General features: G+C 48.7%; 2 protein-coding genes across 3 annotated transcripts; one reads left to right on the top strand and one right to left on the bottom strand.

The window, feature by feature from the left end:
* Window positions 1-7060: 7060 nt before the first annotated feature.
* On the top strand, window positions 7061-8782 carry Lage3 (L antigen family member 3). Of its 2 annotated transcripts, XR_009376083.1 has the most exons (4): window positions 7061-7306; window positions 7636-7764; window positions 8081-8480; window positions 8675-8782. XR_009376083.1 is itself a non-coding variant. In XM_059250813.1 (3 exons), exons 1-3 carry the CDS (start codon window positions 7107-7109, stop codon window positions 8193-8195), a joined length of 444 nt encoding a protein of 147 aa, XP_059106796.1. In that variant the 5' UTR covers window positions 7061-7106; the 3' UTR covers window positions 8196-8782. The 2 variants fall into 2 exon arrangements, 1 of the variants encoding a protein (XP_059106796.1); XM_059250813.1 differs by having other exon boundaries at window positions 8081-8782.
* Window positions 8783-10022: 1240 nt separating this feature from the next.
* Window positions 10023-24435, bottom strand: Plxna3 (plexin A3). The gene is made up of 32 exons (XM_059250084.1): window positions 23826-24435; window positions 22892-23431; window positions 22252-22434; window positions 21705-21833; window positions 21534-21634; window positions 21009-21132; window positions 20762-20918; window positions 20578-20677; window positions 20190-20304; window positions 19849-20049; window positions 19528-19624; window positions 19204-19394; window positions 18973-19118; window positions 18784-18904; window positions 18524-18660; window positions 18241-18411; window positions 17887-17980; window positions 17562-17801; window positions 17329-17472; window positions 17015-17249; window positions 16782-16924; window positions 16442-16698; window positions 16251-16317; window positions 15999-16145; window positions 15758-15917; window positions 15511-15614; window positions 15210-15306; window positions 14735-14925; window positions 14312-14481; window positions 13578-13790; window positions 13281-13431; window positions 10023-11261 (listed from the first exon to the last, which is right to left on the bottom strand). Exons 1-32 carry the CDS (start codon window positions 24420-24422, stop codon window positions 11166-11168), a joined length of 5619 nt encoding a protein of 1872 aa, XP_059106067.1. The 5' UTR covers window positions 24423-24435; the 3' UTR covers window positions 10023-11165.
* Window positions 24436-25758: the final 1323 nt, after the last annotated feature.

Genomic DNA, 25758 nt, shown 5'->3' with positions numbered 1-25758 from the left:
AGGAGGCAGAGGCAGGTAGATCTCTGTGAGTTCAAGGCCAGCCTGGTCTACATAGTGAGTTCCAGGACAGCCAGAGCTACGTAGTGAGACTCTAGCTTGGAAAAAAAAATAGGTATGGAAAGAGTGGACAAACTTTTTTTCTTCTGATTTTAGTGGAATTGCGTTGAGTTTCTATTTAAGTTGCTGTTAGGTATGGGCTTGCTGTAAACTGCCTTTATTATGTTGAGGTATGTCTCTTATATTCCTAATCGCTCCAGGACTTTAATCATAAAGTGGTGTTCAGTTTTGTCAAAGTCCTTTTCTGCATCTAATGAAATGATCATGTGGGTCTTTTTTCTTTCCGTTTGTTTATATGGTGGATTACATTTATTGATTTTCCTATATTGAGCCATCCTTGCGTCTCTGGGATAAAGCCTACTTGACCATAGTGAATGATCTTTTTTTATGTGTTCTTGCATTTGATTTGTAAGTGTTTTATTGAATATTTTTGCATGTGTGTTCATAATGGAAAACGGTCTGTAATTCTCTTTCTTTGTTGGGTCTTTATGTTGTTTGAGTATCAGGGTAACTGTGACCTCATAAAATGAATTGAGCAATGTTCTTTCTGTTTCTATTTTGTGGAATGATTTGATGACTATTGGATTTACTATTTCCTTGACAGTCTGGTAGAATTTTGCACTAAAACCATCTGGCCCTGGGCTTTTTTGGGGGGTGGGGACAGGGGGAGATTTTGAATGACTACTTCTATTTCATTAAAGGTTATGGGTATGTTTAAATTGCTTATCTGATCTCAATTTAACTTTGGTAATGTAACAGGGTCCCAGACCTTAGTAGGCCCTGAGACCTTAGCACAACTAACTTCCATGATGGAGGTGCCATTCAGGCTGTAAAACTCAGCATGTAGACAGCACCAAACAAAGACCTAATACATCAAATGCTTTTTAGCTTCCGTAGTTCCACTTCTGTCTAACTGTTCTTGTTAACTGAAGTACATGGGGTTTTTTGGGGCTTAAAAATTCATCCTGAGAAAGGCTTGGGCCTACAATGGGATCCCAAACACCAAGTATAGTTGCCAGCCGGCTAATAAAGATTTTCTATTGACTTAAACCCATGTCTGAGCAGTCTTCTCTAGTGAATATCCCACAACACCTATACCTATATACCTATAGAGAAAATTATACATTTCTTTTAGATTTTCCAATTTGGTGGAGTACAGGCTTTTAAAGTATGTCCTTGGGCTGAGGGGTCACCAACTGGATCAGGCCCTCTGAGTGGGTGAGACAGTTGATTGGCCTGATCTGTTTGGGAGGCATCCAGGCAGTGGGACTGGGTCCTGTGCTCATTGCATGAGTTGGCTGTTTGAAACCTGGGGCCTATGCAGGGTCCCTTGGCTCAGCATGGGAGGAGGGGACTGGACCTACCTGGACTGAGTCCACCAGGTTGATCTCAGTCTGTGGGGAAGGCTTTGCCCTGGAGGAGATTGGAATGGGGGGCGGGCTGGGGGGAAGGTGAGGGGGGCGGGAGGGGGGAGAACAAGGGAATCTGTGGCTGATATGTAGAACTGAATTGTATTGCAAAATAAAAATTAAAAAAAAAAAAAGTATGTCCTTGGGATTCTCTGGATTTCCTCAGTATTTGTTATTATGTCCCCCTTTTCATTTCTAATTTTGTTAATTTGTATGTTCTTTCTCTGCCTTTTAGTTAATTTGGGTAAAGGTTTGTCAATCTTATTCATTTTCTAAAAGAACGAACTCTTTGTTTCATTGATTCTTTTTATTCTTTTTTGTTTGTTTCTGTTTTATTGATTTCAGCCCTGAGTTTGATTATTTCTTACCTTCTACTCCTTTGGGTATGATTTCTTCTTTTTGTTCTAGAGCTTTCAGATGTACTGTTAAGCTGCTAGCATGAGATTTCTCCCGTTTTTTTTTTTTTTAATGTAGGCACTTAGTGCTATGAACTTTCCTCTTAGTACCACTTTCATTGTGTCCCATAAGTATGGGTATGCTGTATATTCATTATCATTGAATTTTAGTATCACTACCTGGGAGACCATCCCCGAGCAGCACAGGGCTCAAAGGGAATCCATGGAGTTGGGGCGTACTAAGACTTTTCTAGCTGAGACGGTTAGGGGAAAAGACACTCATAGTCTCTCTTGATGGTTTCATTCTTTATTCTCTATTTTTCTGTTTTTTTTCTACTATATACTTTTTTTTTCTACAGCTTGTATTCCTCAACAAAGTTTTTCAGGCAATATAGGAATTACAATGTGGTTAGATTCTGTTTTTCAAATGAATGATTACAATGAATACAAAGCAGTAAAAAAACAGCATGTTTTCCATATCCCTTACATGATTAAACATTTTATGTATTACAGGTGAAAAACAAATTATCTCAAGAACCCACATATATTTATACCTAAGCAACTTGCTATAGATTAACTGTGTGGACAAGCAAGATATTTTTCTCAGTCAGGTCTTTTACTGGCAGGCTGCATTTGCACTTACAAAGAAAGGGCCAATTACTTTATTACTTATCTTGAAAGGTAATCTTAAAGGAATCACAAATCAGTCAGCTCTACTTTAAATCTTTAGGGTGCATACCCACTCATCAATAGTTTCTTATATCAGGAGATTGAGGGCAGAAATGGGTATAAGGAATTAATCATCACCTTTTGTGGTGATATATTGTGTACCCTAATAAAATTTGCCTGAAGATCAGAGGACAGAACAAGCCACTAGATTAAACATAGAGGCCAGGAAGTGGTGGCACACACCATTAATCCCAATATTTGGGAGTCACATGCCTTTAATCCCAGCACTTGAGATCTCGTGCCTTTGCTTGGGAAGCACACACACCTTTAATCCCAGGAAGTGATGGTTGGATGGAGGAAGGTATATAAGGTGTGAAGAGATAGGAACTAGAGGTTTTTTCAAGCTGAGGAGTTGGTGAGGTAAGAGGTGGTGGCTGTGGCTTGCTTTGCTTCTCTGATCTTCAGGCAAAGTTTATTAGGGTACACAATTATCACCACAACCTTTGATCATCAACCAACCCTAGTAAGGAAAGTACATCAGCTAGTAAAAATTGGGCTGCTTTGTATTTTTGACCCTAGCTATGTGTCCTTGTGAACTTTAGATTGTTTTCTGGGATTTTTTCATTTTAAAGCTATTATCAAAGCTAATGTGAGAAATCCATGGAGTCTATTTAATGAGCAAGGGAATTTATTAGGCAGTAACTCACTATTGCACAGGTATTTATTGTAGGGTACAGGAAAGCTGATCTTCTTCCAAGATCTGCCTGGTCAGTCCCAGCATCCAAAACCATGAGGGAGCGAAGAGAGTGCCAAGTACCTTTCTTAAGGGTCCTGAGTGGCTATGCCCCAGGGGCATGTACTTCAAGGTCATAGGCAGGTGTAACAGTTACCTGCTACCTCACAGGGGTGGTGCTTCAAGGTCAATGCTAGAACATCTGATCTAACCTGAAGTTATTTTAAAGCTTTGTTTCAGCTAATGATGTACACCAAAACCTGTGAACACATCTCCCAACATTAAGATTAAAAGAATTTAAGCTAGTTGGGCTACCAGGACTCAGTTGTTTTTCTTAATCATTAACCTAAGCCACAGTCTATATGACTCCTCAATAGGAACTCTTGTGTTCTAGCTGTGTGATATTTCCTTGTTTATAATTTTTATAAACTAATATATTATTATCAATTAGACAGTACAGCTTAGGAAGAAATCATCTTCATAAAAATGCACAGGTAAAAATGCCCAGTAGAACAAGATGTTTCCATGAGATAAACACACTACATTACAGGCAGTGGGGATCTCCCCACACCCATTCATACCATGCCAGATATCAGAGAAAGATGGCAGCAGCAAACATGTAAAGGCACAGCAGAAGCAAAAGACATTCCGGGGTCTGTGGTCTCCAGGCCTTGCCTAACCGAGATTCACTCATCAGAGAGTTTCCTCCTGGTGGGCTGACACCTTGAACTTTAATTGCCACCTGCTGCCCCTCTGACACAACCACTGGCATTTTAGAAAATCTTTAATTTATTTCTTAATATCTGTGTTGACCCATTTTTCATTCAGTAGAGAGTTATTCAATTTCCATGAGTTTGTAAGCTTTCTATTGTTTCTGTTGTTGTTAATATCTGGCTTTAATCCGTGGTCTGATAGGATGCTGGGAGTTATTTCAATCTTCTTGTATCTATTGAGACTTGCTTTGTGTCTGAGTATGTGGTCAATTTTGGACAAAGTTCCATGAGATACAGAGAGGAAGGTGTATTCTTTTGTGTTTGGATGAAATGTTTTGTATATATCTGTTAGGTCCATTTGTTTTATAACGTCTGTTAGCACCAGTATTTTTCTGTTTAGTTTTTAGAAGGTAACATTGGAAGTGAAATCTAATGTTGATAAACAAGCCATAAGAAAGTTCAGGAATATTCTTACCCATGGAAGAGGCAAGTACAAAGTACTGAGGGTAGCCTCAGGAGCAGAGAGAAGGCCCCAGTAACTGCACATAATATGGGCCCAGACAGGTGGCACAGGCCCATAGAGAGGGAACTGGATCCACATCATACAGGGCTCTTATAAACTACTACAAAGGCTTTGGATTTTATTCCAAGTGAAACTAGAAAACATTTTAGGGATTATAGGTTGGTAGATAGATTAATTGTGATAATGAGAATGAAACCAGAACCTTGAAATGCCACATAAGTGCTATACCAAATGAGTTCTATCTAACCCACCATCACCTTTTTTATTTTTAAACTTTTAAAAATGTTTATTTTACTTTTATGCATATGAGTGTTTGGCCTGTATATGTGTCTGTGCATCATATGTATTCCTAGTGCCCATAGAGGCTAGAAGAGGGCATCAGATCCCCTAGAACTGGAGTAACAGACCCTTGTGAGTTGCTAGGTGAGTGCTGAGAATGGAACTCAGGACCTTGGTAAGAGCAGCCAATGCTCTTAATTCCTGAGCCATCTCTCCAGTTCCAATATACAGGGTTGTAAGCATTGATGTGATCTATATTAGAAATTACACAGACTGAGAAGGGTGAGTTGGGGTGCATAGGATCAAAGTACATTGTATACATGTATAAGATTGTCAAAGAATAAGTAAAAGATATTTTTTAAAGAAATTAGACAGGAGGTGGTGGCATATGCCTTTAATCCCAGCATTTGGGAGGCAGAAGCAGACAAATCTCTGAGTTCGAGGCCAGCCTGGTCTACATAGTGAGTTCCAGGACAGCCAGGGCTACACAGAGAAACCCTGAATTGAAAAACCAAGAAAAAAGAAAAGAAAAGAAATAAATAAATTAGAAACTATTTTGTGGGGACTAAGCTATAGACAAGAAGAAAATCAATCTCAGACCTTTTGAAGGTGTGATTCAGAGAAAGAGGCTGGAGAGATAGTTCAGTGATTAAGAGAACTTGCTGCTTTTGCAAAGGACCTGGGTTAAGTTCCCAGCACCCACATGAAAGTTTACAACCACCCATAACTCCAGTTCCAGTACCCACAGGCACTGCACACTGTGGATGCACTTATATACAACCAGGTAGAACATTCATACACATAAACTAAAAATAAATAAATCTTAAACCAGATGGTGGTGGCTCATGCTTTTAATCCCAGCACTTGGCAGGCAGAAGCAGGTGGATCTGTGAGTTTGAGGACAGCCTCTCTCTCTCTCTCTCTCTCTCTCTCTCTCTCTCTCTCTCTCTCTCTCTCTCTCTCTCTCTCTCTCTCTCTCTCTCCAGGGTCTCACTCTGTAGCCCTGGCTGTCCTGGAACTCACTATGTAGACTAGGCTGGCCTCAAACTCACAGAGATCTGCTTGTGTCTGCCTCCAAAGTGCTGGCATTAAAGGCATGTGCCACCATGCCTAGCTAAGGGACCTTGTCTGGAAAAACAAACGAAGTAAATCTTTTTAAAAAAAAAAATGTGACTGACAGTAAAGAAGGCAAAAGCATAGATGTAGGACCTATTTTAGAAGGAAATCTAAGAGGACTTGCTGATATAGCTCAAAGTCTTATTTCATTTCATTTATTTGTTGGTTTTGTTTGGTTTTTTGTTGGTGGTGGTTTTGAGACGATGTAAATTTGTCTGTCTGTCTGGACTGGAAGTGGTTGTGTAGACCATGCTGACCTTCAACTTAAGCAAAGAACTACTTCTGGGGCTGGAGAGATGGTTCAGTGGTTAAGAGTATTGACTGTTCATATGCAAAGGACCCAGGTTCAATTTCCAGTACCTACATGGCAGCCTACAACTGTCTGTAACTCCACTTCCAGAGGATCTGACACCCTCACACAAACACACATGCCAACAAAACACTAATCAGTGCACATGACCCCAACCATAAAATTATTCTTTTTGCTATTTCATAACTGTAATTTTGCTACTATTATGAATTGTAATATAAATATCGGATATCTGATGTGCAACCCCCGTGAAAGGGTCGTTCTACTCCCTAGTTGAGAACTGCAATCCTAAATGCTGGGATTTCAGGCAGGCAACGCCACACCAGGCCAGTTTTTTGGTTTTATGTATTTTGTGGCTTTTTTTTTTTTTTTTGGCTTTGTTTTGTTTGGGGGTAAATATCACCTTATATCCCCTTTTTTGTTTTTTTGTTTTGTTTTGGTTTGGTTTGGTTTGGTTTTGGTTTTGGTTTTTCGAGACAGGGTTCCTCTATGAAAGCCCTGACTGTCCTGGAACTCACTCTGTAGACCAGGCTGGACTCAAACTCACAGAGATCCGCCTGTCTCTGCCTCCCAAAGTGCTGGGACTAAAGGCGTGTACCACCACTGCCCGGCTACTTAGATCCCTTTTAAAAACGGAAGGGAAAGCTGGGCGTGGTACAGCACTTCAGAGGCAGAAGCAGACCTGATCAGCCTTAGAGAGATTGGGGAAGAAGCCTCTGGGTGGGGACTGAACCAATTTAGCAACTTTGTCGCCCGCCCATTCGCCCGCCCATTCGCGCAGGTGATGTGGGATTGGCAGCCTGAGCGAGGGCGGAGCTTCCGGAGGATAAGGCGGGCTCAGGGCGGTAGCCTTGGCGGAGGGGGCGGGCTGGTGACACGAGGGTGGGTTGGAAGGTGTAGACATGCAGGCAGCACACACAGGTTTAGGCCACACTGCCGAAGGCGCCGATTCCCCGACCAGACGCTGCTGTCCCCGTGATGCAGGCACAGTGGCAGTTATTTCCAGTGGAGCTCATCCTGTTGCACGAGCACCGGAAGTCTCTGATTCGAGCAAAAGCGCCGTGCCTTTAACCCAAAGGCCGGGAATCCGACATCATAGATTGTATCCTACTGAACAGGAACAACTGGGCCACCTTCGGGATGCTTGAGGCGGGAAAAGGGGTAGTCTGGAGGCGGAGTGGGCGTAGGGGGCGGCGGGGAGAGCCATCAGGTGGAGGGGGGCAAGGGGACCCGCTGATTAAGGTATATTAACCACGGACGGTCTGGGCATGAGAAGAGAACAGGGGAGGGGGACTGGAGGGTGGAGGGAAATGAGCAGGAATTGCCCAAACAGTGTGTAAGATGTAGTTTGGGGAGCTTAGACCAGATCGTTTTAGAGGTCCAAGGAGGCAAAGTTGATTCAAAATAGTGCCTTTCCTGAGTCTCCACCAGCGCCCTTACAGTGTCTTTCCCGACCTCTTTGGAGGCAGATATCGCCTGTGGGTCCCTAGCTCCTGATGCTGAACCACACCAAGGACTTTTGAGGAAGGAGCTTAAAGTGAGCGGCTGCATGCTGGAGGTGTAAGTGCTGAAAGAGTCTGGCATGCTGGGTAGGTGACTGGGCTATTCTCCACCCAAGACTGCACTTCCTTAGAGATGGCACACAAGGGTAACTTCTTAGGGGAGGCTTGGTGCACTGGACCAGTATTTACCTACAGGATATATGGTACAGTAGGTGCCTGAGGGGAGGGATATCAGGAAAGGGAGGAGGCAGAAGTAAACAGATTTCTGTGAATTCAAGGCCAGTCAGGGCTACATCATGAGGTTCTCTCTCTTTTCAAAAGAAAAGGATAGGAATTACCATTTTGAACTTAATATTCTTTTTCCTTACTCTTAGACACTGGATCTCAGAAGACTCTCGCCTCCTCCGAATTTCCATCATGAACTTTCTTGACCAGCTTTCCCTAGTGGTGAACACCATACAACGCTTTGGGCCCCCATTTTCTCGTTAAGCCTGGCTGGGAAAAGGGACTCAGGTCTGACCTTATGTCCATTTCCTCCTAAGCAGTATAATTTACCCTAGGAAAAAGATTCCAGAAATAGTAGCTGCTACTTAAATGTGGGGCCTAATATTTTTCTTGCCTGACTTGGTCCTCAGGCACTGGTTTAGTCTGGTGCTTAAATGTTTGTTGCTGAAGAAAGTAAAGCTGTGCTTCTAATCTGTATTTGAGTTTATTTCAGCCTCTAGATTTTCTTTGACTTTTTCCTTGTGTCAGAGGAGAGGCTCTGGAATTCAGGTACTTGTTACTACAAGAACCTCCCATATCCACCACTGCTTCCTTAACCCCCTCCCCAACTCTTTTTAAAAATAACCTATCAAGTCTAATTTGTGCTGTCCATGTACTCTTGGGTGTGGGGCCATCCACTGGAGCATGGTTGACCTATAAGAGGCCATACCCTTAAAGAAAACTGATTTTTCCCTCCCCTGTAGTGGGTAGCCATTCCAGCTTTGATCTGGAAGTTCCAACCCCCATTGAGGCTTCAGTAACTGTCACACCTACAAGGCAGGGCCAAGGGAGGACCCTGAAGACCCGAGATCCGGATGCGCCAGCCCTCTTGGTTCCTGGACCCTGGACGCTGGAGGTAGACCGAGCAGAGTTCTCCAGAGAACATCGTTGGACTACGCCACACCTTTCCCAGACCCTGTTACCTATCCCTTCACTTGCAAGTTACCCCACAAAATAAACCTCCCTTTTAACTACATGGAGTGGCCTTAATAATTTCACCAATACTCCCCCAGAAGCCATCTACTGTTAATAGCTCCCCAGTTATAGGTGAGAGCGCATGAACCTCTCCCCCTCAACATTAGACTGTTGACCAGCTCATCTTGTACAGGTGTTATGAGCTGTAAAACAAGGCATTCTTTAACCTCTAGGCCAAAACAAAAAAGAATCCCACAAGCCAGGTGTTGTTTTCATCTTGTTTTTTGATAATGTGGTCCACGCTGGCCTGGAGTTTAGTGTGTAGCTGAGGCTGTCCTTGAATTCCTGCTGCCACCTCCCAAGAACTAGGAGCAATCTACCCTGTTTTATTTTTCTCATGTGTATGTATATGCATGATCCAGTGTGTATGAGTGCACCTGTTGTATGTGTGGAGGCCTGAGATTAATGTTGAGAGTCTTTTTCTATCACTTTCCACCTTATTCAATAAGGCAGGGTTTTTCAGTTGAATCCAGAGCTTGTCTATATGACTAGTATGGCTATCCAGCTTGTCCCAGGATTCCCTCATCGCTGCTTTCTGAATACTGTGATTACTATCTAAACTCTAGTCCTCAAGTTTAGGTGACAAAGCTTTTAACGACTGAGCCATCTCCTCAGTCCTAAGCTATCCTTTTTTTAATTGTACAGTAATCTTCACCCCATATGCAACATCTAACACGTGTTGGGAGTAATTCACACACAGGTAGGTCCTCTCCAATTATAGTCCAATGAGTTGCCACATCTTCAGAATTTGGGGTACAAGTGAAGCCACTGAAAGTTTTTCTTTCGTGCATGCCTGGTGCCTGAGGAGGCCAGAAGAGGGCATCAAATCTCCCAGAACTGGAGTTACAGTTGTAAATCACTATGTGGGTACTGGGAATTGAACCTGGATCCTGTGGAAAAGCAACTGGTGCTCTTAACCACCCAGCCATCTCTCCAAACCCCACTGAAGAATTTTTTTAACACAGTGGGGATGTGTCTCTTATTTCTTAACAGCATCTCTTTGTCCCCAACTAATAATGTACTAAAAGGGGCAAGGCAGAAGCAGGAAGATGGGCATATCTGAGTAGAAACAGTATATGCAAGGAGAATGAAGCAGATTTATTCAGTCTTGAAGCTAGAACCACCAGGATTGCCTAATGAACTACACATGGCCATGATCTTCCTCAAATCATCAGAAATTCTATAAAGAGTTATATTTCCTCCCACAGTCCAGCTCATCCATAGCCCAACAGGTCTACACACTTGCCCCAAAGACAAAGACATGCACTGACCCCATTTCCCAACATTTAATTAGGAAAAACTTACAACAACAAAGAAAAACTCATGCAACAAAAGAAAAGTGGACTGGGGGATCTGGGACCATCAGACAGGGCCAGATTCCTCAGAGGCAGGAGACACGAGAAACAGTAAGGCACTGCCACCTTGGCCCCTAGGGGTGGGCACATGATGGGGCAGCTGAGGCTGAGGGGGTTCAGAGCAAGTGCCTACAACACTGAGGAAGTTTGTCAGTAGGGACACAAGGAATGTCCCAGAGGCCCAGGCCCACATCAGGCCCAAGCACAACCTGGTTTTATTTCTCTCAGAGACAACAGGCCCCATGAAAATGTGGTCTGACTCCTGAAACATCTGAAGAGGGGCACTGGCCTGGCCAGGCCCAGCCAATCTGAGGGCAGCTTCAGATGTATTATCCAACCCCAAATGCTGCTGGTACTGAGGCTCTCTTAGGGCAAGTGAGGCCTTATAGGGCAAAGGTGAGATGCCAGAGGCTAAGCGAAGGCTGGCAATGTCACAAAGGAACCAGGACAGGAAGTAGGGCCCAAATCAACCAAAGAGGCAGGTCTGTGAGGCTGGCAACATCCCATGGGGCATGTATATTTACATATGAAAATTAAGGTGGGGTTAGGTTAATAAATAGGTGGGTAGGGTATACAGAGCTAGAAGGGCAAGGGCTCTCTTGACATGGAAACACAAGGGCAAGAGGGTGGGGGTATTGCTGCTGCTGGTGGGGAGAGCTTGGTCCTGTCACCCCTCCCCCTGCAGGGCCCAAAGCAAGGCACTAATGAAGGGGGCCCAGGTGTGACGGGGGCATCTTGGCCTGGTAACCTCCCCAACAACACCAGATCTGGGTCTCAGCCCTGGAGACTCAGGCTAGAGCCAACCACTCCCCTGGCTGGGAGAATGGCTCAGAAGTGAGAAGCCCCCTCCTCACCATCTCCCCACTCAGCTACTGCTGGACACCAGGCTGATGATCTGCTCCAGCTTCTGTCGAAGCTTGTGCTTCCGACAAGAGGCATCTTGGTCCAGCGATGTAAGGATCTAGGAGATGAGGATCCATTGGAGCAGACCCATGGCAGGGCTCCACTTCTGCACAAAGCCCTTGCTTCCCAGACAGGCTCTCCCCTCCCACAAGCTTCAGTCTCTGTGCCCAGCTCAAGCTCCAAACCTCTAATTTCTCAGCAAACCACCTACTTTTCCTTGACTCCTAATACCATCCCCAACTACAGAGCAATTTTCTATCATGGCTCATGTGTAGCCTCTAGAGAGTGGGCCATACTTGCTGTTATCAATTCCTGTTCCCTCCTGACCCAAACTCCAACATCTTCTTGGCCAATCTGGCCATTCCATCCTCCTTGATCCATGAAGGGGTCTGGCTCAGGATACAGGGCTGACTCCACCAGCCACTTCTGGGATCCCTCCCAGTCCTCTGCTAGTTCCCTCTTTCTTCTTTGACCTGTGAGGGGCTCAGAGTGCTGTGCTTGGCATGATCTCCCTTGGTGAGTTCCTTTTTTTTTTTTTTTTTTTTTTTGAGACAGTATTTCACTATCTCTGACTGTCCTGGAACTCACTTTGTAGACCAGGCTGGCCTTGAATCACAGCAATCTATGTGTCTCTGCTGCCTAAGTGCTGGGACTAAAGAGATGTGCCACCATGCCTGGTCAGGGCTTAATCTTTAGTGCACCTGTGCATGCATGCACATTTGTTATTTGTCTGTGTACATGGGTGCATGTGGGTACACATGCCTGTGTGTGGAGTCTAGAGGTTAATACCTGGTGTCTTTCTCTATCACTCTCTGCCTTTTAAAAAGTGTGTATGAGTGTTTTGCTTGCATGTTATCACATGTGTGCCTGATGCCCACAGAAGCTAAAGGAGGAGGATGGATTTCCTGGAACTGGAGCTAAAGGGCTGAGTTGCCATGTGGGTGCTGAGAATCAAACTTGGATCCTCTGGAAGAACAGCAAGTGCTCTTAACTGCTGAGTCATCTCTCCAATCCATCCACCTTATTTTTGAGATACAGCCTCTCACTGAACATAGAACTCACTGATTGGCTAGACTGTGGGGATCTGCCTATCTCCTCTACCACTACCCCCAGTATAGGGATTATAGACACATGCCACCACACCCAATATTTTTACATGGGTGTTTTGAATCCAAATTCAGGTCCTCATGCTTTCATAGCAGATACTCGATCAACTGAGCCATTTCCCCATCCCCCTGGCTCAGGGCTTTAAATTCCATCTATGGTTTCCAAAAGTGTACTTCCATCCTAGACTTCCCCTGAATCTATACTCGTATACCTTGCATACTTGTCATTTTAAGTCTAGTTAGCAGGAGACTAGTAATTGGGCTCGACCTTCCCAGTCTAACCCAATCAACTTTGACACCATCCCTGCTACCTATCCCAAGATGCTTTATGTTCCCTCAGTACTTTAGCACTTTCTATGGATGACTTGAGTGGTTCTGAAGATTCTTGGTCTTTGTTCCCTGGGCCTCACAAAGCTGTTCCATCTACAGTCTTTGCTGTGGTTTATAGTATTACTGTGTTTATAGCAGTGAACTTCATCCTGTCAGCTGCTTAGGCTGAAGAAGCCCTGCAGTCATCCTTGATTCCAGCTTGTGGCTGACATCCAGTTACTCAGAAGAACATGAATCCAGGCCTCCACAGCCTTATGTGTTCCTCTGTCTGCTGGCATCTCCAACCACAAAAGCCATAGGCCCTGCTAATAGCTGGATGCACCTACCTCTGGCCCCACCCCACACACCTTGGCCCACCCCTTCTGATTTTCCAGCCTTATAACTTTTACCCAGTGGGAACTCTATACTCCAGCTGGTGGTTTCTTTCCTGTATTCCTTAAATCCCAGCATCTAGGGAAATTATTACTCATGTTGCCCTAGGCAAGGGGTAGAATGTACACAAGATACAAGATGGATTCTGTGTCCCATCTTGCTCAAATCCTTGTGGCACTCCTCAATCCATCAACCTCCCTGCCTTTCTTTGCCTTTAATTGCATCATTAGAACCATGCAACTGGGGGTCTGGAAGGTGTATCAACATACCTCCTGACGGTACTTGGTGACATAGAAGTAGAGCTCGCTGAGTGCACTTAGGACATTGAAGTCATTGGCATGGAGGCGGGACTGTTCCACCAGATAGGCATCCATGTCCTGGTCACTGATTGATGCCATCTTTGCAATATCTCGGTAGTACCTGTAGAGACCCTGGGTGAATCAATCATGCATATGTCACAAAAGCTAAAACTCATGTCATCAGTGTTTGGCCAGCCTCAGACCGGCTGTTTAGGCAGGCAGTTGCAGCCTGCCACCATGCAGTTACAGCAGTCTCCCAGGACCCACCTCTCCACCCAGCTCTTGTAATTAGGGATGTCCTTGGCATAGAGCAGCTTGTTGGAAGGGGAGTCCTTGCCCAGACGGTGCTCTGATGTAGAACAGGAGTCCATGAAGGTCTGGGCCACCACTGACAAACAGGCATCCGTGATGCTATTCTTGTGGATGTCAAATACAAACTGTGGGTTCTTGATCACATTCACCCAGAAACGCAGAGGTAAGCTGAACAGAGGGACATACACTTGAGACTTCCCAGTAGCCCTGTGTGCCCCTTTTCCCCCAATGCCTTCCTTCACACCTTGTTCCTGTCTGGCCAACTCATGTCTTCTCCTGATGTAACAGGAAGGACACATTTAGGGTAAATGGCTTTTTCTTTAACTTTCTGCTGGACTCAGGCAATGAGAAGTGAGAATAGATGGCTTTCTGTCTTCAACCTCCACCCCTGAAGTTTCCACTGTCTCCACCTGTGCCAAGCCATCAATATGTCTACCTTGTGCAAGGCCCTGGAGAAAAATGGCCAATCGCAGTGCTAGACTAGCAATTCCCATCTGCACATCCCAGCAGTACCCACCTTCTATATACTCTTATTCAGTTCTAGGCCAAGCCACTGTCCTATCCCTCCTGCCTGAAAGGCTATTCAGCTCTCAGTCAACCTGCTTCCATGGGCCTTGGGGCTTGGCTAAGTCACTCTTCCTCCCACCCATCCTCAAAATGGCCAGCAGCAGCCAGGAACTGATAAGTACCAGTTGCTTTTCCAGGTGTGGCGCACATCAGGGTCACTGATCTGGCGCTGGTCAGCCTGTTCATCCAGGAAGTCAAACATGTACTTGATGGCCAAGGGTAAGGCTGAGCCCCGGTGGGCTGTACTGAACACAGTTTCAAACAGGTCATCTACAAATTTCTGCAATGTGCCCTATGAATGACAGTAAGGCAACTATGTCAGGAAATACCCCAAATCTGACAGACAGGGGCAGAAAAGCTCAGTAAAGAACTCTGAAGAGCCAGCATTCCTAAAATGGACCTGCTCTTGACCTCAGGCCTAGAGGTCCTACTGCAAAGGCCCTGAGAAAGTGGCCCCTGCCTGGTAAGACCAGCTCATCTCATGGTTAAGTCTGGGCTAGAAAGTGTTTATGCAGATACCAAGGGAGCCTGGGGCAGGCCCACACCTTGGTGGCCAGCAGCCTTGTCAGATATATTTCTGAGACCATCTTGCTGCCACGGTCTCCCTCTCGGTGATCAGCATGGTCGTGGTTCTTCACCAGATGCCACAGCTTGGTGCCCGCCTCCTGGTCAGGTGTGAGCATAGGTGCTCGGGAACGGAGGCTATCCGGGCTGCTGGCAGCACGGAGCAAGCTCTCTAGGGCAGAGGACAGATGTGACCCTTAGGCCCCTACAGGTCCTGGCCATTACCCACCCTCTTGCTCCACTCTCCTCTAAGAGCCCAGGAGCCTTTGTGGAACCCATCTATTCTTGCCACCCCTCCCTACTGCGCTACAGAATTGGAGACCTCTCAGAGGCCCAAAATAATGAAGGTCTTTCCAGTTGGGTCAAGATAGCTACTTGGGGCTTCCTAAGATGGCTTATATAGCCTTAATTAAAGGACACAGGGCCAGCAGAAGCCACCATGATGAGGATACCTACCGTATCGACTGAGTGAACGGGTGAAGGTGAAGGAGTTGGCCATGTTATAGGCAGATACTTGTTTGGGCACCAGTGCTACTAAGGAACCATCTGTTACCTGGAGGTCCACAGACAAAGAAGGGGCAGTACAGGAAGCCAAGGGGCTACCACCCATCCAGAATCTTCAATGTACATATGTATATGTACAACCAAGGCCTTATGAGGAGAGCTCATGAATATAGGGATAAGGGCTGGGAGCAGACCTGGTCACTGCTCCTAAGAAGCCCTGGGGGTGAGGGTGAGTAGGCTCCCAGTTCCTCACCTGGTAGTGGGCCAATGAGTTGACCCTCTTCCAGTCATACTCTATCTTTGTAGTTACGTCCTCATCTTGAAGGATGATTCGGGCCATGCGGCCCTGGCGCCATTCTGCAGGCCACAGTCAGCTCTTAGGAACATTTACAACACAAGGCCTTAGGCCCACTAAGGAACAGAGCTCAGGTATAGAGTGTGAGAGCCCCCTGGGAGGGAATGGAAGGTCAGGGGCTAGGAAAAAAAGGGAGAGACCTTACCCAAGTCCATGTCCTCAGCTTTGGGGCGCTGAGAGTATGGGATACCCTTGTACACAGTATCCAACAGTTTGTCTTTAGCCTGGGTGATGCTGTCACAATTGAGAACCTTCACAGGGACCTGAGCACTGCCCTCACTCTCCGGGCACACACAATGAAGAGTCTAAGAGTAAAGGAACCCCCAGCATTAATCCTGAGCAAGGTTCCTCCACCCCATCTCCTGCTTACATGGCCCCATGCTCACCAGGGTCTTGTAGTCGATCTGCTGCCGGATGAGCTTGTCCTCACTTAAGGAGTAGCGGGCCTCTCCTGTTATGGCATCAATGGGACCTTTCTCCATCTGTTGCTTGATGGCACAGTACAGCAGGAAAAGTGGCTCCCCGGCACACTCCTGCATCCAGGGTCAAGGGCATAGCTGGCTGCCTGTCTGGCTTACCAATCAACTGCACCCACCCCTGAACATTCCTCCCCTGTTGCCCAGTCCCCCTAAGCACACCTTCAGGAACTTATGCAGCAGGAATGTGAACCAGTTGGTGAGCATCTTTTCAGCCACTGACTCTGTCCTGTGGCAAGAGATAGGTCCTAAGGCCCTGGCCTGGCTAGGGTGGGGCTTGAACAGATGGAGGGGCCTGAAATAGGAAATGGAGGAGTGGGCTGGGGGAAAGGCCAGGAAAGACAGTTACATACCTGCGCAATAACAGCTTTGGGTGGTTCTTGCTCTCAAGGTTTTTCTCTATGAGGTCGGCCAGCAGTTGCTTCAGCAGTCCAGTGGCATAGTCAAGCCGACTCTGCAGGGCCACCATGGTAAGTGAGGCTACAGTGCCACGGTCACGCATGGAGAAGCTGCTCTGAGCCTCCAAAGTGTGGATGAAGGTGAGCAGGAAGGCACGGCTGTGCAGCAACTGCCCAAATAGGCGCAGGGCCTTCTCCATGTTGGGGGGAGTCTGTGGGGACCAGAGAGTCTCAGAAGGTAGGTAGTGGTGGCTCTGGGGGAAAAAGAACATGGACGGGCAGCAGGGGGGCTCACATCCAGCTCCTTGAGCACTGGGTGGGCCTCAATGCCAGGGAAAAGCACACGCACAGCATAGGTCCGATAGTCCAAGAAAGGAATCTGCACACCATCCATGTGGTTTGTCAGTTCATTGATATCTGTCTGCAGCTCAGCAAAAGCTGGGGGAAAGTAGAGTGGAATGAGTTGAGCAAGAGGCAGGGAAGTCCCTCAGCTCTCACATACTGTGGTACACTCCCGGCTTTAGGCACCTTCTTTGCACTCCAAGGCCACACGAGACTCCAGGTTGTCCATCTGTAGCTGGAGCCGCTTGAGTGTTCGGTCTGCATCTTGAGTCTTTCGCTTGTAGGCGACCAGCACGGCAGTGATGGCCAGCAACAAGAGCCCACCCCCTGCTGCCAGCCCCACTATAGCCGGTAAGGTCAGTGCCCGATCAGCAGTGATATGCAGGGTGCCCAACCAGAACTCCAGGCCACCCACCAGCACCTGTAAGGGCAGGCTCAAGGTGAACCAACTCCCATGTACACCCAAGGCTGCCCTGGTGGCCTCCCAAGCCTATACGCACCATGACAGGCTGCCGGCCTGTCTGGCTGGGGGAATCACACAGAAGTTGAGTATCTGAGACGGTTAGTGCACACGGCTGTCCTCCAATCAGTACTGTATAGTTGAGGCGGGAGCTGCCAGCTGCAGCAGGGATCAGGTTCTTGCCCTAGCAGTGGATAACCCACACAGAGATAGTCAAGCTCTCCAGCTCTCTGCTCCTCCCCTCCTTTCTACTCCCTACCCCTATCCAAGCACCTTCAATACAACATGTGAGCCAGGCTTGACATCTAGCACACCAGATGGCCCAAGTGGTTCAAAGCTGGGATCGGGGTAGTAGGTGAAGGAAGAACGGTTGAGGGAGCGGGCTGTCTGCACATGATCCAGCAAGAAGCCAAATTCATCAGGGTGCTCGCCTTGGGCCCGAGGCTGAGGACGCCCAAGGAAGATGCCAGGGGCCTTACATAGCATTGCAGTGTCATTGATCACCTGGCATGTCTGTGGAAACAACAACAATCACCTCAGTGCATGATGCCTTGAATAAGAAGCAAGGATGGGAGAGGGATGGGAAGCTGCTACTCACATTAGTAGTCTCAATACCACGGTACTTTGCCCGTACACGGGGTTCCTGCACCGTCAGCAGATGGGTTCCACTCACAGTGATGGCAGTACTTCCACTGCAGAGATGGGTAAAGATCTCAGGTTCCCTCCCCCATCCTGCCTTGAAGTTACCAAGATTTTTCTCAAAGCTCAGAGCCTCTAAACTTGGATCATTTAGCAGGTGCCAGGCTCTATATGGGCAGGACAACTCTGTGTCCCTATTGATGCGGGTTCAGGAATGATTTGATACCCCAAGGCCCCAGTAACATATAAGGCCCCAAGAGAGACACTCGGAGCCCCAAATTAGTCCTCAACCCCATTCTCCTCAGAGTCTCACTTGATGATGCTCCAGGTGGGCTCAAGGTGTGTGACAGTGGGGTCCTGGGTGTACGTATAGATGACTCCAGGGCTGGAGATGTTGGCATGGTCGATGGCAAGGGTGATAGGGGCCTGACTGGGGCCCAGAGTGGAGACAGGTGAGATACACACGATTGCCTCGGCATCTCTCCTACGTAAGTAAGCAGGTAGGCTTGAAACAGGTGGCCTGGCACCTTCAGCTACCCTGTCCCCACAGCCCTCCACATAACGCTCAACTCTAGACTGCTTGTGCTCAGGCCCACCTTACAAACTGGCACTCGCCATCTCTTACAATCACTGTGACCCTGCTGCCAGCATCCAGAGAAGTTCCAGAGATGGTGAGCCGAGAGCCCCCAGAAGCTGGGCCTCGAGTAGGACTCACACGGTCAAATGTTGGGGTCTAGGAAAGAAGCAGCCCTTGAGAGGAGATAGGAACTAGCCCCATCCAAGGGCTACTCCAAATTCCCTGAGATAGGGGAGGGACAAGGCTTAAGGAAGGGGAAGGGACCAGTAGGCCACATACCACAAAGCTGTAGAGCTGTTGGGACTGTGTGCGGAAGTCAGCCGAACAGTCACCTACACAGAGCTCAGCAGGCCCAGGTGGTGGGCTGGGCACCAGCGATTCTTCCATCTCACATACGATCCTAGGAGTCACAGAAAGTCAGGACCAGCTGGGTACACAAGGACAGGGTACTTATATGACCACACTCACCTTTCAGCACTGACATATTCAGTAGGGATGGAGTTACAACGTACACCAGCTACTCGCAGGCCAATCTCACGGGAAGTGAGGCCCAGGTTCTCACCCACAATGGTGACCCGGGTACCACCCTCCTTGGGCCCTGTGAGTGGGTGGATCTGTAGAGCAGGATAAGAGGCAAAAAGATCAGGCCAGACTCATACATGCCCAGCAGGCAAGGTAGGACAAGTAGGTAAAGCTAACCTGGGTGATTCGGGGATGGCTGCATCGGGCACCCTTCTGGCTTGGGTGCATCCAGTTGCTCTTGGGAGCTGGGCAGTGAGCCCGCAGTTGGCACCTGTGCTCTGAGATGCACCAGCCACAGTTGAACCGGGGATCAGCCTTGAGGCAGAGGCCACAGCTAGGCCGCTGAGCCCAGCACTTGTAAAGAAGGGCTGCAGGCACAGGGGACTACTGATGGAGCAGACAGTGGCAGAGAAGCAGGGGGCTCTAGGGCCTCCAGACTTGCCCCCAGCATTGTCAACCCTATCCCAGGAACATGCTCCTTGGACCCATGTCATCCCTCACCTCGGAAGCTGGGAGGCTTATCAATGGGGAAATCTCCATCCCAGACCACAGAGAAATCCAGTTCTGTGTCACCAAACTCATCACCTTCATAAAAATACTAAAAAAAAAAAAAAAAAAAAAAAAAGGAACCACATGAGCGCAAATAAGATGAGCAAAATCCTTGCCCAACTTAGGAATCTCTGGTAAAAAGACTAAGAAGGGCCTGCCAGGACCAACCAGAGGCTTCCAGATCAGTAAGCTGACCATACACCAAAAACAAAAAATAAAAACCAAACCAACAAAAAACCCAACTATCCCTGGCTAGCCCACCCTGGACCTCACCGAGGCATTCTGGCACTGTACACTGCTGCTATTAAAGCGCACTGCAGGTACCCGATGCTGCCGACCCTGTACACGAACCACACATTCATAATTTTTCTGGCCTGACTGAGGCTGTGGCAGGTTCTTAGCCCGCAGGGTTAGAGGCTGCATGACACCCACAGGGATCAAAAGGTCTCCTCGAGGCAGGATCTCAGGGCAGCCCTGGGAAGAGAACAACTGTCAGAAGTATGCTGGGCTATCCACCTTTCTCCAGGCCCAAGGAGATGGGAGAGAAAACAAAAAAAAGTGAGAGGCCAGCCCCCAAGGAGCCCAGCCTTTTGCAGTGTACTGCACCACCTCACCTCAGGGCTGTGGACCCTGCCCTCCTGGAAGGAACACTCGTGTGGGTGGCTGGTACACACATGACGGTACTTACACCAGTGGCAGGGGTAAGGGCTGCCAACACAGGACATGCACCTGGAAAGGGAAGTGGCTTCAGAAATAACAGAGAAGGTCACACCACCCTGTTATCATCATCCTACAAAATGCACTGGGGAACAAATGAAGGGACAGGCAGAATCTGCATAAGCCACACAGTGCACATCAGGATTGATTGGACAGAAGTGGGGACAGAGCAGGAAGACCCAACAGCTCACCCCTGAAGCCCTAGAGACAACCTGCAAGTTTTATATATCCCAGAGCACCTATCTATCCCCAGGGATAGGGACAGATTCTGGACCAGGTACTCACGACTGGAGGGCACTGCAGTTGTAGAAGACAAAGTCAACCCCAGCAAACTTCACACCAGTCTCCATGGAGAGCAGCTGCAGCCGCACAGTATGAGTGGCCCCTGCAGCAAGCCAGATAGCCATCACCAACTAGCCTGGTATCCTGCCCTACCCCACAACACCCAAAATAGCCTGAGTCCACTGACCATGCCCTCTGGTAAGTGTCTGGAGCTCCTGAAGGGATGGTGAAGGGCAACGCAGCTCTCCAGAGGGCAGCAGAACAGCCTCACTTTTAGTCACCTCCTCAAATGAACAGCTCACACCTGCACTGAGGTCTGGCACGTTGCGCATGGCTACCATCAGCTGGGGGAGGCAGAGGGCTCAGAGCAGGGGCAGGATGTACCCCTTCCTCATGAAGCATACATGGACCCAAGTACCCTCCATATTGCTTACCTGCACCCTGGGGGTTGTCACTGACACATTATTGGGCCGGACCCGCACCTGCACACATTTGTTCAGCTCCTCTGCAAAGCCATGTGGGGCAGAGGCACCTGGACAGGCCCCTTCACGGCAGCACCTGCATGGGGACAGGCCAGAGCAGTCTTAGCACTGTCCCAGGAGGGCCCAGATGGGGGTGCAGTAAGAGGCTGAGTGGGGCAGAGGACAGCATACCCAGCTCCTACTGCCAGGCAACAGTGTGCCTTGGCCTCATCCCCTGAGATCCAAGGGACGTCACTCAGGGTGGAAGTTCCGCTCATTAGCTGGAGAAAGTGGAGGGGAAGGGAGGGAGGGGAAGGCTCAAGGCTCAAAGCTCAAGGCTCAAGGCTGGGGGAAACTGGGCAGGTGGGTGAAGGAAGGTATAACAAGTGTGGCTGGCTTCTGTTCAGCTGGCAAGACCCTCCTAAATCTTTCTGTCTCCCAAGATAATGGCCCCAGGGAGCCCATTGCTGCCCCACGTCCCTCACCCACTGCCCTCACCTGTGCTGTAGCACACACCAACCACAGTGTGGGTCCCCTGAGCCCAGGCATGCAGCGCAACTCAGATACTGCTCACAGGTCTCCACCGGGAGTTGGCTCACCTGGGGACAGCCACATCAGCACACAGCCCACCCCTGCCCCACCATCCACCACCACCCACCACGGGCCCACCTGCTTCTCACTCAGGAGGTAGATATGCCGATGGTCAGGGCTAAAGAGCAGGTCTCGGAGTATGGGGCTGCCCTCCACTACAGAGACCGTCTCATACAGCTGGGCATCTTGAGAGCCATCGACCCGCACCTGAGCCATAAGACCATGACAGAGAAATGACAGGCCAGCTTCACATTACCACAACTCCCTGCACCCAGAGCATCCTCTTCAGCCTCTAGAACTTTCTAGATTGCAGCTGAGCTGAAGTCAGGCAGGACCTCCTTGAGCCTACACTCAGTTTGAAGGCCCATAGCCCCAATGGCCACAGCCTTAGGCTAAGGCAAAGGCTACCTTGGATTCAGCTAAAAAAAAAAAAAAAAACACTGGTGAAGGTAGATGGCAGAGGAGCCACCCAAGGAGCAGGACTCAGCTCTTGGGGCCTAACCTGGAAAGTCATCATACCCTGTTCAGGGTTATCCACACTCATGTGCACATTCTGTTCCCCAGCCCTTCTTTCCGTGCATGAAAAACACTCCCAATCCCATAAGACAAGGGTTCTAGGACCAACCTTCTTGAGATTACCACTGCGTGTACCGATGAAAACCACAGAGTGCTGGTGGTAGGTATAGGCAGCTACACTGGCCATGCCATCAGTGCTGTCAGCCAGCAGGGGTAGCCCCTCAATCACGTGTAGGCCACCCAATGGTTGATTCAACACTAACCCACAGAAGTTTCCATTGATCTGCATGGGCTGGTGACACAGGAGGGGTGAGTGAGAGTTCAAGATAGACAGATGCTATTAGATCTAATGTTCTGTAAAGCAGCAGAACCTGGAAGCCACTGCCCTCAAGACATGCCTGACAGTTTGCTCTAGGATCCCATGGGAAAATGGGACTGGGGACGGAAAGCAGGGAAAGAGAGGAGAAGCTTGGATCTACAAGACTTGATAGAGGGCAGGGAGCAAGCCAGGAATTAATATAGAGTCAGGAAAATGAAGGTGGCAATATACAAACAGGACACTGGCCAAGACATAAAAAGAGAGTTAAGGCTCTCAAGAAAGGTAAAGCAGGAAAAGTGTCAGAACAAAGGTGTTACTCCCAGGACCATGCCAAGCCTGGGAGTGGACAGACAGCCACCCAGCAGAAGGGCAGAAAGGCACAGAGCTGTCATGTCTAGCACAGGGACAGCAGAGCAAGCAAAAGGCTCACGGTGTTGATGCATGGCAGCTCCTTATTCAGCAGCCAGGGCAGGGCCAGTGTGCCCTCCCCACGGTAGCATGATTGGATTCGGCGCCGGATGTGGGCATTGATGTTGCTGAGGGTGAAGAGGCAAAGAATGGTCTGCCGAGGTGGGCTGGCTCGATTCTTCTGGCCCTGAGAGAAGATGGTGAAGAGGACATCCTCATCGGCTGGCACACCCAGAGCCTGGGCCAGTAGCAGGCCAGGCTTGGCCAGGTGGGCACTCTGCACCAAGCGGTACTCCACACCACGCCAGGAGCAGCCAATGGGAAACTCTACATAAGAGTAGAACTCTGAGTCTCCTGAACACATGCGCACGATCTTGGATGTGAAGAATTTCTCGCCTGCTGTATCCAGCAGCGTCTGCTGGGTGTCCAGCTGCAGTGTTAAGAAGTACACGAAGGAGGCACTGACAAAGCCATATATGTAGTAGATGTCAAAGGCGGGGTACAAGGAAAGTGTGTCTGAAGGGATCTTGATCTGAGAGGAGACAAACTCATCCTGGTACACCTGGAGAGTAGAGCAGAGTATGAGTACGGGATAAAGGCCTGCTCCCTACTCCACCTTGACTTCCCAACCCTGCTCTAACAATGTGGTATTCCAAAGGCTTCCCCTGTGATCTCCCACATGCCCTGCCTGGACAATTACTGGGATCCATGCCACAGAGTGCAAGGTAACCTCAGCCTCTCTAGAGACAGGCTTTCTACAGGTGAATTCTACCCATTTTCCTGTCCTCAGCAGCTGGTCTACATCTCTGTGACAGTGATGGGTCACAAATTCCCCTCTCAATCAAAGCTTTCCTTCCCAAGAAGCAGGGCCAGGACTGAGGGAAAGGAGTGAATAAGACCTGGACTCATAAGAAGCAGGGGAAAGAGGACAGAACAAACAGGCATGGCTCACCCACCAGACTGAACATATCTGCACTGTCTTCATCATCGATGAGCTTACGGGAACTCAAGGTGGGAAAGTATTCAGACTTGCCATCAACAGCAGTGCCCACAAACAGCTTGCTAGCCCCCTGGCCCTGTTCAACAATGACGCCAGCCATGGAGTCAGGCTCCTGGGCCCCTGACAGGTAGTGCTCCTTGCGATGATGGGGCTCACCCAACTTGAAGAGATCATCCAGACGTAGGAATTGGCAGATGCCCTGCCAGATGCTGCCACAAGCTACCAGGCGACGGGCTGCATAGTCTATGAGGAGCAGCTTGTTCACATTGTCCACAGGCACCAGGCGGTGGGAGCACACACGCATGCTAGGGGGTGGGTAGCAACGAGCATTGTCCTCAATGGGCCCTGTGACATGAGCCCGTAACTCAGTCAGGTTTGGAGCCAGCTTGAAAACTCGGTTCACTGCACCTACAAACACCTCCCCAGTCACTCGGTGAACAGCCAGGTGAGTCAGTGTGGTATCTGTCACCACAAAGGTACGAAAGGGCCTGCTGCTACCCAGGCACCCTCCTATGGTGAAGAATAACAATGGGAGAAGGCAGACAGTGGGCATGACCGGCAGCTGTACCAGGAACAGGCCTGAGGAGAAACAGCAAGTGGGAGTCAGAAGCCCCAGGGTCAAGCTGCTCTCCCTCCCCCTGACCTGCCTGGCCCAGTGACCCTGACAGACCAGGCTCCATGCCACAGAGGGGCAGAGCAACTCATCCAACATGACAGAGCCCCAGATGGTGACTGAGGCTGGGAGAGGGGAGGGGCCTCTAATAGGGCAAATGAATGAGTAACAAGCACACGCAAGCTTGGAAGCCATCAATCATTCCCCACCCTGTACTGGAAAAAAAGCCAAGAGGCCTTGTCTCAACTGGGCCACACCCAAGGGGACAGCAGAGCCAGACACTTGAAAAGATGGGGTGGGAGGCCATCCCAGAACTGGGACCCAAATATATACCAAATACATACCAAGGCTGAGAGCAGTTGATGGCACAGGAGAGCATTAACAGAGAAGCCTAGACCCTAAATACCCCTTGCCTGAGCTAGAGAGGGAGAAAAATAGGGAGAGAACAATCACAAGCTGGAGGTGGGGGATGCTTCTCTGTGAATGGCACTGCCAACAGGAGTCCTAGAGCAAAGCTCTGGAGAATAAAGGCCTGAGGCTGGTTTCAATGCCACCACTTCTCCAGCTCATGGCCTCAGGTGCTTTCTCCCGGAGGGCCTTGGCTGCCTATCCAGGAGTCTGCTGTCTGGCCTTTCTGCTGCAACACAAAGCCAAGACTCTCACCAAGACAGACGTAAGTCAAGCTTTAGTCAGATACAGGCAGACAGATGCTCTGCCAGGCCTGTGTGGCTCTCCCTGAAGATCCAGAGGTTAGTCAGAGAGGGGTAGGGGCAGAGGGGTCTAACCCACTTTTGAGAGTCCCAGAAGTCTTATATGTAGGAAGCAGCATCCCCAAATACAATTGAAGCCTTAGGGATATGGGGCAAGGCCTATATGGATAGGGACAGTGCTGGCACCCCCAGGCCACACCCAGCCAGCCCCAGGCTGCAAAGACAGCAGAGCAGTCTCTGCAGTCAGTGCTACCCTCTCACTGCCCAATTCCCAAGAAACACAGGAGGAACTCAGCATTGGGGGGGGGGGGGGGGACACAGAAAAGAAAAAATAAAGCCAGCATTTGCTGGAACAGGGAGCAATTCCAGCTTGAAATTGCCAAATTTCAGCTCAAATTGATTAGCTCTCTGGGGTTCTTTTGTCAGGTCTGCATCCCGGACCCCTCATGCAACAACCAGAAGAAGAATGGAAGGCGAAAGAGAAAAGCAGCTGCATCCTGCCCTCACCTCTTTTACACTCTACAGAAAGCCAATTTTAGAAACCCGCCAAGGACAGATTGGGAAGG

The sequence above is a fragment of the Peromyscus eremicus genome, chromosome X, assembly GCF_949786415.1.
Source record: "Peromyscus eremicus chromosome X, PerEre_H2_v1, whole genome shotgun sequence".
NCBI classification, from domain to species: Eukaryota; Metazoa; Chordata; class Mammalia; order Rodentia; family Cricetidae; genus Peromyscus; species Peromyscus eremicus.
This window is presented reverse-complemented; position numbering and strand designations above follow the sequence as displayed.